The sequence below is a fragment of the Euphorbia lathyris genome, chromosome 7, assembly GCF_963576675.1.
Source record: "Euphorbia lathyris chromosome 7, ddEupLath1.1, whole genome shotgun sequence".
NCBI classification, from domain to species: domain Eukaryota; kingdom Viridiplantae; phylum Streptophyta; class Magnoliopsida; order Malpighiales; family Euphorbiaceae; genus Euphorbia; species Euphorbia lathyris.
In genome coordinates this window covers 37,536,076-37,549,739 of record NC_088916.1, presented here as the reverse complement: position 1 = coordinate 37,549,739, position 13,664 = coordinate 37,536,076, and the positions used below count along the sequence as shown (strand labels likewise).

The 13,664-nt window shown below is 38.9% G+C and overlaps 1 protein-coding gene across 1 annotated transcript; it reads left to right on the top strand.

The window, feature by feature from the left end:
* Positions 1-6,242: 6,242 nt before the first annotated feature.
* On the top strand, positions 6,243-11,350 carry LOC136235563 (uncharacterized). The gene is made up of 6 exons (XM_066025303.1): positions 6,243-6,791; positions 9,515-9,605; positions 9,752-9,909; positions 10,671-10,698; positions 10,782-10,890; positions 11,083-11,350. The coding sequence occupies exons 1-6, from the start codon at positions 6,498-6,500 to the stop codon at positions 11,162-11,164; spliced, it is 762 nt and encodes a 253-aa protein (XP_065881375.1). The 5' UTR covers positions 6,243-6,497; the 3' UTR covers positions 11,165-11,350.
* The last annotated feature ends 2,314 nt before the right edge of the window (positions 11,351-13,664 follow it).

Below are 13,664 nucleotides of genomic sequence, written 5' to 3'. Positions count from 1 at the left end.
AAGGGGTATTTATAATCTCTTGTATCTAATCTCTAGTTAGATAGAATTAGGTTACTGAATAGGAATTCCATTCGGAATAGAATTCCTAATTATTATCTCACTATATATCTAATATATTAAGGATAATAATAATAACCTTATTGGATAATAATAGGAGTATATTAATCTAATTAAAACTCCTAACTTAATTATCTCTTAGTTAATTTAATTCATATTCCTAATCTAATTAGGATTAACAAAATCAAATTAATTATTCATGTATATCACTACATGAATTTCGACCCCCTTATGTCCATGGGCCTTATTGGGCTCAATTGGGCTTCTATCAATTAATTAACATCTATCTCTCTTTTAGGTTCCAAGTCTTATGTGTGATCCATTAGGTTCTTATTGCTTCTAGCCGTATGCAACGTTATTAAATTAATTTTCAAAGAATTATATTTAATCTTTGCATAACGGAATGATGTACAGAGTATGTGATTAGCAAGTCCGTAATCATTCCCCTAGAGCTATAAGAAGACAGGTTGATTCTGTCGTTAACCTTTCCGTATTAGTTACAGTATAATTCGATCCTTTATCAACTACATCCTTAAACTGAATCTTATGACTATGGGTGATGTCAAGTCACATATAGCGAGACGTTCGTTTTACTTGTACAGGCCGAGTCAACTCAAAAAGATAGGTTAAGTGAAATCTGTATTTCTTACTCTTAAGCTATCACCTTGTAAGGATTTAGAGTCGAGTCTTCCACAAGCGATCCATGGATGTATCTCCCATTTATTGGGAGTGATAAATGCTCAATCCAATATATAACGACTCCGCAATTACTTCCTGTGATACCCAACGTCTACTGTTCACACCCCAGAGTCATCTCTGTTAAGGATCGTGTTACACCAGAGTCAAAACATCACATTCCGTAATCCAGAATACCAATTAATATTCCTTTGAGTCTGATGATTAGTTATACCTATTAATACCAATGAGATGAACAGGTGATAAGGACGAATCTACCCATCCTGTTATCTCAAATCGGATCCCCAATCCTAATGAACAACTTTTCATCGGATCTATGCAACTGTCCAGATATCTGTATATATGAAGCTTGTGAGATCAGCTTTCTGTCGGACAGAAGACATTGTTACATACAAGTCTCAACAGTGATATATCAATCCTAAACATATCACTTGACTTGGGGTGGTTTTAAGTTTATTAGTTTATTATAAAGTTTTGTCTCACTTCATGCTTGTATGAACACTTTATAATCACTTTAAATAAACTTCGGATTTCCTTTTATTAGACTTTATTTAGTGCTTAAAAGGGATTGCCTTTATATAGTTATAAAACATATATCTCATTAAACAAATGATATAAAGAACAATTCATTTACATTAAGTTTGTATCCTAGAACAATTGTCTATAGGACACTAAACCCCAACAATTAAGGCTAAAGCCGTAGCCCAGCCACTAGACCGCACTCCTAGTGGTCTCTAGCGAGGTCAGACTATACTAGTTCGGATTAGATAGTTCCTTGGTCAGGTGACTATCTATCTATAATCCTATATTTGTCAAGTTCAAGGCATTAGGTTCCACATAATGAATGTCAGGCTAGTTGATCATCATCGAATCTCATTCTAGCAATAATCCTATTCCTGATAAATCTAGGACATTAAGCATGCATAGTCTAATCAATTGGAAACAATTCCATAAACCTAAACCCCTAATCATACATAGTTACGCAATCAATCTCATCCCATCCCAGATTGGATGGGGATTAGTTCATAAATAGACCAACCATATAATTAAAGCATGTCTCGACGAGACGAGGCGGTGTCGATGGTTCCTAACTTGAATCATCATTAATTTGAAATAGTAAAAGTAAGAGACAGAATAAGGAATTAAAAGTCTAAAACCCGGTTTTGTCTGATTCTGATTACAAAAAGGTAGAGAACTCCCCTCCATCGATCTTCAAAAAGCTAAACAAATTACAATGGAAGAAATAAAATAAGAAAAACTTATACAGGGAAAAAGAAAGAGGGAAGAGGACAAGGAAAAAGGAAGGAGGAACCCTAACAAAGAAGATGTAAGCTTCTATTTATAGTGCTAGCAATATTAGGGTTATTTTGGGCATTTTTCAGGACAAAATTCGCGTCCTAGAGGTAAGGAGACGTTGGGAAATTGCTTCCTAGCGTCTCGTCTCATCGAGACAAGAAGTGTCTTGACGAGACGGCAGGGTGTCTCGACGAGACAGTTGGCGTCTCGTCGAGACACCACGCGATGGTTCCCTTTAGGAACCATCGACACCGTCTCGTCGAGACATGCTGTGTCTCGACGAGACGAGGGCCTGTCTCGACGAGACAAGTCCCAAATGGGGCAGCTTTCTCCGGCTTTTGTCTGTTTAGGTCCTTGGGCTTCCGGAATACGCTCTAATGGTCCCCGACGAATCCTAAAAGTGCTCCGAAGGTCCTTTATAGTCTAAAAGTGCTCCAATTGGCTTGAGTCTGGCTCGGGAATGCTCAAATAGTCCTGAAAATCCCTGAAAATATTGAAAATGCCATAAATAATAGAAAATGCTGAATTTAACTAAAAACCACAAAACGATAGCGGAATCGAATGAAAGCAAAGCGGAAACAATCTAAAACAATCCTAAAAACACTATAAAATAGGGAGCTATTAGGCAACGCAGCTTCCAGCAGCAATATACTCAGCTTCTGTGGTTGACAGGGCTATAGAGGACTACTTCTTGCTGAACCAAGACACTAAACTGCTTCTAAGAAAATGACATCCTCCGAAAGTGCTTCATCGTTCAAGTTTGTCTCCTCCATAATCAGCATCTGTATATCCCAAAAGAGTGAATTCAGAGGTATTGGGATACCATAGACTTGCATTCACAGAGCCTTGCAAATACCTACGAATTCTTTTTACAGCTATGTAATGGGATTCCTTAGGGTTAGCTTGATATCTAGCACAATAGCATACATGAAATTGAATATCTGGACAACGCTTAGCGTATCTAGCACAATAACACCGTCACTTACCGTTTTTAAGGACGACGCTTAGCGTATCCGTTCCAGTGTATGCATTCTTTATGTTTTATACCTTTCCCCCTTTTTTATCATGTTTTTGGTATAAGGCATTTATATCAGAGTCGCCACCCGAATTGGATGCTCGGGAACATATTAAAAATTCACACAGGCTCACAATATGCTACCTCTTTAGAGTTGGGTTCGGGACTTAAACTTTTATAAGAGTCTGATTAATAAACGTGTAGACTTGTCTTTATTAAAATATCATATATTCCTCGGTACCCTCATGATCTCGTGGTGTGAGATGCTTTATACTTTTCTACTCGAAGAGCCATACGGTAAACTTCATCATAAGATTCAAAATCCCGGCAACGCATCGCTTCGCGATAAGGAGGTAAAACACCTTCAATCAACTTGTAAAACATGTATTCCTTATCCGGCTTGTTTTAACTAGGAGCTCTTTGTCCATCCATCAATTGAAATAATCCTCAAAAGGCTCATTATGTTTTTGCTTAATCAAGTCTAGGTCACTCACCTTGACTTTCATCTGGGCCCAATACCCATAGTGATCCAAAAAGGCCTCAGAAAGCAATTTCCAGTCATTCTGAATCTCCTCTGAAAGATTATTGTACCAAAGTAAGGCTCCATCCGCTAACATCGTGGAGAACAGATTGACTAACTGATTCTTAGCAACGTCTGACCCCATCATAACTGGGAATAACATGCTCCCTTCCCATAATAAGTTGGCAGTTTTGGCATTTGGAAACCCACAAGGAATGTATCGACCCCTTTGGCATAGTGGGCGTCTACATCAATACAAACCTCTTTGACCAGGCTTTTCTCTTTTTCTTCGAATCAGCGTTGGATTTTCTGCATCTCAGCCATCTGCTGGTTAAAATTTCGATCCTCATTTCCGTTTTCATCAAGCTTAGAGGAATTCTTCCCTTTGGATTTGGGACCCGAAATTCTAGGGATAGCTGATTCATGAATATCACCACCAGAATTTGAAGTGGAAATTGTACCTTTCCCACCATCAATCCGGAATCGAAATGCTCTTAGCCCATCCTCTGACTTCTCCATCGAGATCGATGGCCACATGCAAGCCCTAGGTACGTCTGGCCCCACTAGCACTCCCTCCCGCTGAGGTCTGAAGCACAGGAAGTACTCACATATCCATGCCTAAAGAAGAGTCAGACAACCCGTGATCTGCCCATAATCTCCTCTACTAGCAATACCTAAGTGACGTTATAGGTATGCTAGTGCAGCTGAGCCCTATGAGTATCCAGCCACGCCATCTACCCTGTCATGCACCTCCAACAAGCAGGTGGATCAGATCCGGTCGTTAGGTATGCTAGTGCAACTGAGCCCTAGGAGTATCCTGCCACGCCATCTACCTGTCCTGCATCTCCAACAAGCAAGCGGATCGGATCCGATCGCCATTCTTGTCTACAACACAAGATGGAACCGAACATCAACCACATCCACCCCGATCGACTCAATATCGACAATTCGCCCTACAAAACATATATAGACGACGGAACTGGCCACAACTCCACCACTCTTGTAGTGGCTAGTCACCATCTCATCTCTGGTGATCCCAAACAGATCCATGACTGAGGTTTGAAGCTCAAACGACCCCTGGTCAGCAGTCACCGTATTCTCCTCTACTAGGATACACATAATCTGCCACACGTTATATAACAAAATGGTCATGTCATCGAAAGGCAGGTGAAATGATGACGTGTCCGACTGCCAACGCTCCACAAAAGCAGCTATTAGAGGTGCATCAATGTGTGTGTACATGATCTGTGGAAGGTGTGCCAACCGAGATGCCTGTATAAGCGTATTTACCTCCTCAATCGAACTCTTGTACCATGTGAGCAGCTTCCTGCAAAACCCCAAGCTAGTATGGCACCTGAGGACGCCCCTTTGATGCCCTCTCCAAATCCCAGTTGCAATATGTCCCAAGAAACTAGGAATCACTGAACCATCAACAGGACCGTCGGGGATCTGCTCCGTCACTACCCAGCCATCAGCTGCAGCATCCCTAGAGCGTTTGCTGCTCCCTGAAATTATATTACATGTAACATTTAAACGATTGAAATCTTATAATAATAATTAAAGAAAACTAATAACAAAATAAAACAAGAATGTAAATTATTTACCGAATGACGACTCAGCAGAAACAAATCGGCCGCCTCTACCCCTCTCACATGAGGAGGCGGGATCCTCTCGTCTGTAGGATAATCTGAGCCATCCACTTCCATATCAACATCATCTTGCTCATCAGCTCTAACGTGCTGATCATGTGCCATGTGCGCCCTCTGGGCGTCCGCCATCAGCGTCTACTGATCCCGGTTCCTCCGAGCAGAGGCAGTGACAACACGACTGGTAGTATGCCGTTGTCCGGAACTACCTTCAATCTCAGAACTTTGAAAAATAGTAAACAAATTGAATAACGTCAGTTCTTATTCACATTAATTGAAATTCGTCCCTAAACCATAAGCATTTCTGTTATTATCTACTCCATCCAGATTAGTAGTTTGTCTAATTGAGTTACGTTCTTATTTACTTGACTATATTTCAAAACTTACATTGATAGATAAATACAAATTTAACGTCAAAAAAATAATCGGATGTTTCGGTAACTCGGTATAGGTTTTTTCAATTTCGGGCCCCCGACCTATAATTTTTTTTTAAAAAAAAATATTAATTTGGCCCCCCTAAAGGGGGTGGGTGAAACACCCGCTTCACCCGCCCGTCTCAAGGGCATGCGGGTAGTTCATCCGCCCGCCCTTAGGGCAGGCGGTGTGTTTCACCCGCACATGCAAAACCGACGGGTTCCATCTTTGAATCTGGAGACGGAACTCATGTTTTCGATTCAATTTTCGTAAAAAAAACTTACCTGAGAGATCAGTAGTCCTTTTCCTTTGCCGTGTTAGCCAGCCATGAATGATGTTTGGGTTTGTGATTTTAGAAGGGATTAGAGAGAGTTTCAGTTTTTGAATCAAAATATGACAATAAGAAAAACGTCTAAGATGAAGCGGTGATAAGTAATTTGGTAACGGTTTTTACCAATCCACTTAAAAATTTGAGGGAAATAGATGGAAAAGAAATCTATTTCCGTGCAACTAATTGCAAACGCTCATTCAAGAAAACATTAAGCAAACCTTATTTGTTTGGCTGCCAAAACTACGGAGAAAAGAAGAAAAAAAGGAAAGAAAAAAGAAAAAGAGTCGCTCTCCGTTGCAGACAACAGATATACCAAAAGGAACACTGCTTGTTTTAAAAAATATATTTATTTTTCTTAATGACGGATCCCAATAATTCTTCGTGTGCTACGGAAATTTCCTAGGATCCACAAAAATTAAAAGCTACAAAATTGAGAATTCAAAATTTTAGGTTTTTAGCTAAAAAACAACAAAGAAAAAAACTCAAGCTTATCTATCTCTAGCTCATTCTCAATTCCAGCTTATGGAAATTGCGGTATCAAGCTCTTCGAATCTGGTACTGAACTCGTCCTCCGTGGATTTGGATGATAGGAAAGAAGACAAGGATCGGATTCGTGTTAAGAAGAAAACCTTGAAGGTGCTGCTTGAGCAGTGCCAGAGAGCTCTTGAATCGCTTAGTGTCTCTGATGGTGTTATCGATGAGGATGTGGACGATGACCACGATAAAGCTGGCCGAAACCCTACTATGGAGGAGAATTGTGGGGAACCCAGCCGAGAGAGTTCATTGGAGCTGCCTGCCGACCGAGAAGCAGATGAGGTACGGTTTGACTGTTTCTAGGTCGTGGATATGTTTAGCTGAAGCTTAGGTAAGGAAAATTACAGGCTGAAATCTTTGCGAGAAAATTAATCTTAATAAAGATCGGTTATAGTTCAATCTTTTTGAATGCGAAGATTTTTTTTCTTTTTCCATTTTTATCAGATAGTGGTTTTAGTGCGCAGTTGTGTTTTGTTTAGTTAGTGTAAAACTTGATCTGAGTGCGGATCTAGGATTGCTCAGATTTTCGTAATGGATCACTAGGTAATTATAGGGGCAGTTTTGTTATAAATTAATGTCTCCTTTTGCTCTATTATATTTCTGTTTACCGTGGATCACTAAATATCTAATAAGTTCAAAATATGCTGTTGCCAGCTCGTTCTGTATATTGAATCTAGCCAATTTTTCGACTCATATTATATATTCCAACTCCTGATGTTAAATCCTTACCTATGTATGTGATGATGATCTATGTCCATCTTTGTCTGTAGGCTTTTTTTCTTGATTAGCTGGTTAATTATGTTGAAGCTGTGATTTCTTGAACTTCTCTGGTTTTGTTCGGATAGAAGCTAACATTAAGTTGACATATGTTTCATCTTGTCAAATTAAAGAAAAGGAAGTACTTAAAGTTCAAGGTACCTTATGGAATATGAAGTAATTAATGATTATATTGTTTTTGTACCATGGATATGCTCAGTGATGACTGTGGTTAAGTTTATTGAAGAATATCATGATTCATTATAAGATGAAGAAGTTCCTTCCCTTTTGTTTAATACTGTTGCTAGGTCGTGCATTTTCAAAGAATCAGCAATGACTAAAATGATAGCTGATAAGACAGATAAAGTAATAGTTTATACTGCTATGGAATGACAATAGGTCAAGGTGGTATTTTTTGAGCAATTTCTATTGAAGTTCTTATAACATGATTTAATTTAATTCACTTATGTTGATCAAAGTTACTTTATATATATATATATATATATATATATATATATTAGTTCAGGAGAAGCATTGAATTTTTTACCTAGTTGGAAAGCCTAGTTTATGGAATGCATGAGATGTGATTATCCTCACTTTGACTGGACCAAGTTTTAGTTGAGGTTTCCCCTTAGTAACACATTGTACCATTATTTATCCACATAGTTATTAAAGGCATGCCTAAGGCGCACACGCACCAGGCACCGGCCTTAGCGCCTTGACATCCACAATGGTGGGCGCAGTCTCCGTGGCGTGTGCCAGGGGCACCATTGTGCGCCAACGTGCAGTTGCCAAAGGCGTGGCGTGCCTTGGTGACATAGGTGCAATTTTTAGTGTTGTTTAAAGTTGGAATATGTTTTACACGTTTTGAATTAATTGTGATCTGATCTGAGGGTCCCAAATAAGCAAGAAAAAACAAATATTAAAAGAGGCAGAGATTATACACGTTTGAATTAATTAGAAGAGGAAGAGACAGTTAGAAGGGGAAGAGACGGAGTCTGGTTAAATGAGAAAGAAGCATAGTACAACAGAAACACAGAAGTCGAATTCAAACAAAAACACAAGCAGCCAAAAATTTATGTATAATTAAAAATATTGTCATGGTTTAGTATTCATTGCATTTTTATGTTAGTTTTATAGTTTTATAATTTTTATTTTTGTAACTGGGCCTTGTCTCGCTTTGGCGGGCACCATCGCCATGTGCCATGCCCAAGGCTCCAGGACCCCTAGCGCCTAAGTGCGCCATGTGCCATTAATAACTATGTTTATCCATATCATATGCCTTTCAACCATAGTTATTAAAGGCGCGCCTCGGCTAAGGCTCCAGCCTTAGCGCCTCTGGAGCCCGAAGGTGGGCGCGGTCAGTCAGGCGCGCGCCTTAGTGAGCCTTGGTGCGCCTTAAGCCAGGCACTAGGCGCGCGCCTTGGCTACCTTAGGGTAATTTAGGGTATTTTTAGGGTTGAGGGTTTTAGGGTTTTGAGGGTATTTTAGGGGTTTTTAAATTCAGAAAAGAAAAGAAAAGCAGAGATAGACAAAGATCGACAGTTTTTACTCCACATATCGCAACAGACATTTTGCTCTCCTCCCTCCATCAACGGTGCTTCCATCTAGCAGGGTTGCTAATGATTATGATTCCGATGAAGATTAGGAAGGAAGACTAGGAAGTTAAAAATTAGTTGTTTTCTAGAGTCAAACTATTAGTGTTTTCTTTAACTTTTAAGTCGGAATTATGAGTTTATGATTATGCCTTAGTAGTTAACTAGAACTTAACTCATGCATTTTATGGTTTTATTGTTGGTATTTGACTATTTGTGATTATTTGTGACTAGTATTATGAATTTATAATTTTTTTTTTTTGTGCGCCTCGAGTCGCTCGGGCGTGCGCCTTAAGTTGCGCCTTGCGCCAAGGCTCCAAGAGACCCCCCTTGCGCCAAGGCTCCAGGACCCCCCTTGCGCCTTAGTGCGCCTTGCGCCTTTAATAACTATGCTTTCAACTTTTGGACTCTAGATGTTTCACATGTTAGGGCTTGCAATGAAATTGTATGATAATATATGGACAACCTGTATTATTGTAGGAAACTCACAATTTGTTTTCTATCTTTTCCTTGTGAAATTAGTGGACAACGTTATTGCTATTTAGCAAGCTTGAGTATCTTGTACCCGATATCATGGCTTGATGTGATGCAATTACTCTTCAAAGCTTTCACATCGATAATTTAGATGTTTTGCATGTCCTTTCGTTGATGCAGTTGTGCAACCTTCTCAAATCGAGAGTTGAATGCCCTGACTTCCTTGAAAAGCTAGAGTGTGCTCAAGTTTCTCTTCCACAGAGTATTGCTGGTATGCATCAATGTCAAATGATGATATTCATTGCATTCTGATGTTAAGGTCCTTTTGGATTGTAATATATTGCTCGAGTGTATTTGTAAAGGGTTGATAGTTGGAAACAGAATGGCCTGGTTGCTCACAGTTCTTCTATGTTACAGAAGAAGGAAGTTCCTGGGATATGGTTAATGATAATGATCTTTGGGAAGGTGAAGGTGATTCTGATCAGGAAGATTATGTTCTTGTTCGGCAAGAAGACATTGTAGATGGCATTGCGTGCTACATGGCTGCCTATTTGCTGTCCCTTAAACAGACCAAGGTGCAAAAAGTTGTTTGTCTTTCTTAATGAATTACTATATGCTTTGGCTTTTTGTACCTCATAATCCCAACACAACGACAAACATGATTTCTTCCAAGTAGTCATATATTCGTACATATTTAGTGTGCTATGGTCTGAGATATACTTCCTTGAGTAAGTACATTTGAAGAGACATCCATGTACTCATGCTAACTTCACAAACACTCTTAACTTGCACGAGTCATGAACACATGGACATTGCAGTTTAATCCTATCAATGAAATTCTGGGAAATCTTTGAAATCATTCATCCACTTATGGAGAGAAATGAAACCTTAGTTTGTAGTTAAGATTGCGTGTTTTTCTAATTGTAATACAGCAAGCCAGGTTTTACTAAAATTCTGTTTTTTGATTGGAGAAACCGACTTTTATGTTCTTCATGAAATTGCCTGTATCAAAATGAAGGCAAACTACTGCCCTTCACTTTCAACTTGTAAATATAAACCTTTAAAGGTGCAGAAACATTATGAATCTCCAATCTTGGTTCCTCTAGATGTTTGGTTTCATTGAGGACTTCACGTTGGATAATCTATTAAGGATCAGGAACAAACTCTAATTTTTTTTTTTTTTTTTTTTAATGACAATTGTGAATTATGTGAAGCATTTGGACGCTGCTGATATAGAATTCTGCATTTTTGTATGCTTGTGCTGCAAAATGAAACTTGATTCTTACATTTTTTAGTGTTTAAACAGTTACCTGACTCTTTTTTTCCCTTTTGGCAGGACTTAACCCCTAATCAACTTCAGGATGGTAAGCTTTTCAGTTGAAGCAAGTTCAGTTATTTGATATCTGGTCAAAAGTTTTTCTGATGTTGTGTTAAAATTTTCTTTTAGCCCTTGCCAAGACATTCTCAGTAAAAAAGAAGAAAGGGAAGCTTCGAAAGGCATGGGATGGAAGCAAAGTCATTTATAATGTAGCATCATGGGGTGCAACTGCCATTGGGTAAGTTATTTTAGTTGCATCCCTATAATGCTCTTTCTTCCCTATAATAGCTGTATGATTTACTACAACTCCAGTTTCATGGCTGCCACATTGTGTGGTACCTTGTTGAAATTCTCGGTAGCATTTAGTTAGGATTTGTATTGTTAATGTCATGTGAAATTGCACTGACCACTATTTGATTTTACCTTGCAGGATTTACCAAAACCCAGTACTACTTAGGGTTGCTTCTAAAGCGTTCTGGACTTCTTGTCATGTTTTATCAAAGCTTCTCTGATAACTTAGTTGTTGTATTGAGATTCACCATCGTAGTTGTGAGTGTGTGCTGGGTGTTTCAAGCTATGAATTGATCAATTGAAATTAATCTTGTAAATATGTCATCTTCTTCTGAGTGCAATTCAAATTCAATAATCACTAGTAAATCTTCTTGGAAGGTTCAGTGATTTCATCTTCCACCTGGTTAGCTGATATGTTGTTGAAATCTGGTTTTCAATTTTCATTGCGTTGCCTTGATAAGGATGCGTCGTATATGGGTTTGGAAGTTGGATTAGGTATTACTTGTAAGCAATTGTCCAATCTGTGGAAGTTTGTCGTTATTGGTGATAATAAATTCTTTATTCAGGTGGTTTGTCTCCTAATGCATGCATGTCAAGCAGCGGGGGTTTTAGAAGGTATAGTTATAGTGCCGGATAAGTAAACTTTGGCCTTTTTAAGTATTTTCTTCCCTGCCAACTGTATATTACTATGGAGGCGCGCACAATTGAGAAGTAATTGCTTATTTGACGAAAGCATTGTTTTAATGGAGGCGCGCACAATTGAGAAGTAATTGCTTATTTGACGAAAGCATTGTTCAATGTTAAAACACTTTGTTGAATTTTCATGAATGAACTACACTTCATCTGAATTTTTAATATCAGATCAGTAACCTATTGGTATTGCACTATTGGTTCGAAGTTCTTTATGCGATTCCATATTTCCTTGGGGAATGGTATTGGTGATATAGAAGGAAAGCCTAGCAGAGGAGCAATTGTCCTTGAAAAGGACCAATGTTTGCTATTTCCTTTTTGAAGTTGTTACATGGAGTCCTCCCAACAATTTCAAAAACTGGTATTCTGTACTTGTTAGTTTTGTAGGTTGAATCCATACCAATATACGAGTAGTATGTCCGCAATGATTTCACAGAAGCTGGATGTGCCATAAATACATTCGTCAACACAACGATTTTCGGATCAGCAAGTGTAGAATGAACATAATTGTTCTCGACGGCAAGACGTCATAATAGCACACGGCTTTGCTTGAGCTGAATTCATGTCATGCACAATTTTTTTCGATGCGGGACTGAGTCCGCTTATCTTTCGGTGTCTCTCTGGATGAACACTCAATGCATGGTTATGCATATCCTTTTCCCCAAAATAAACCATGATCCCCCAATCGAAAAAGTCTCGTAATTGTATGACTTTAAGCTTGAATTTACAGTCGCACGATTTAGTTTTAGTTTTCCCACTTAAAGCCCCTTCAAAAGGATTCGTAATTCCTCTGTATAGTTCGCCACGTGAACATCTCAAAAGCTTCTGTTTTCCTTCGTTTTTGTTCGAAGAAATAACAATCTCGAAGCAATTTTTAATTGGGATGTTTTTAGCACACTCAATTGCTTCCATACTTGTTTGAAAATGTGTGCTCGTCATGAAACATGTACTATAATCAACCCTGTCACCAATCCAAACTCCAACTGATACCTGAAAATAAATGAAATTCATGAAAATTGTAGCAATTGTATGTTAAATGGCTGAACCACCTGCCCAATAGGCAAATTTAAGTTAAATTGGTCTGAAACCACCTGTCCAATGGGCAGGTGGGTCCAGGACCCGCCCTCCCCAATAGGCAGACGAGTCCAGAACCTGTCTGGCCACTGGGGAGGGCGGATCACGGACCCACCTACTAAGCGGGTTCGTGACCCACCCTCCCTAATAGGCAGATGGGTCCGTGACCCGCCTAGGCATATCCAAATAAAAAAAATTAATTTTTTTAAAAAAATTTCAGTAGTTTACGGATAGATTTGTTACCTCATCCTCCAAATCGTCGCTTTCCAGAATTCTCGGATCCATTTTCCTTCAAATTTCTGATTTGCTCAGGAGAGAGAAGATTTCAAGTTTGTTGGAAAAAAAAGTGTGAAGGGCAAAAATGGTATGTAGGGGGCGGTGTTATTGTCGTGATTTATAGCATTTTCCGTACTTAATTAATACATTTTCAGTGATATTTTGATAAGTTTTAATAATGGTTTTTGTAGATTTTCTTTATTTTATGTATCCAATGGAAGTACTGTGGTGGGCCTTAATAAGGAAAGACATTTTGTGGAAATATATTGACATCATAAAGGACATGTATGAGGGAGCATGCACGAGTGTACGCACTAGTGTTGGGAAGAGTAAAGAGTTCCCTATTACGATTGGAGTGCATCAAGGTTCTGCACTAAGCCCATTTCTTTTTGCCATCGTTATGGATGAACTAACGAGTTCACTTCAAGATGGTATACCATGGTGCATGTTGTTTGCAGATGATATTGTGTTGGTTGATGAGACGAAAGAAGGCGTGGAGAGGAAGTTGGAACTATGGAGACAAACTTTAAAATCTAGAGGCTTTAAGTTGAGCCGAAGTAAGACAAAATATTTGGAGTGTAAGTTTAGCGGCGATAGGAGTAGGGAGGCAGAGACAATCACCCTAGATGAGAGAATTGTTCAGGCATCGGATTGCTTTCGGTATTTAGGATCTATTATCCA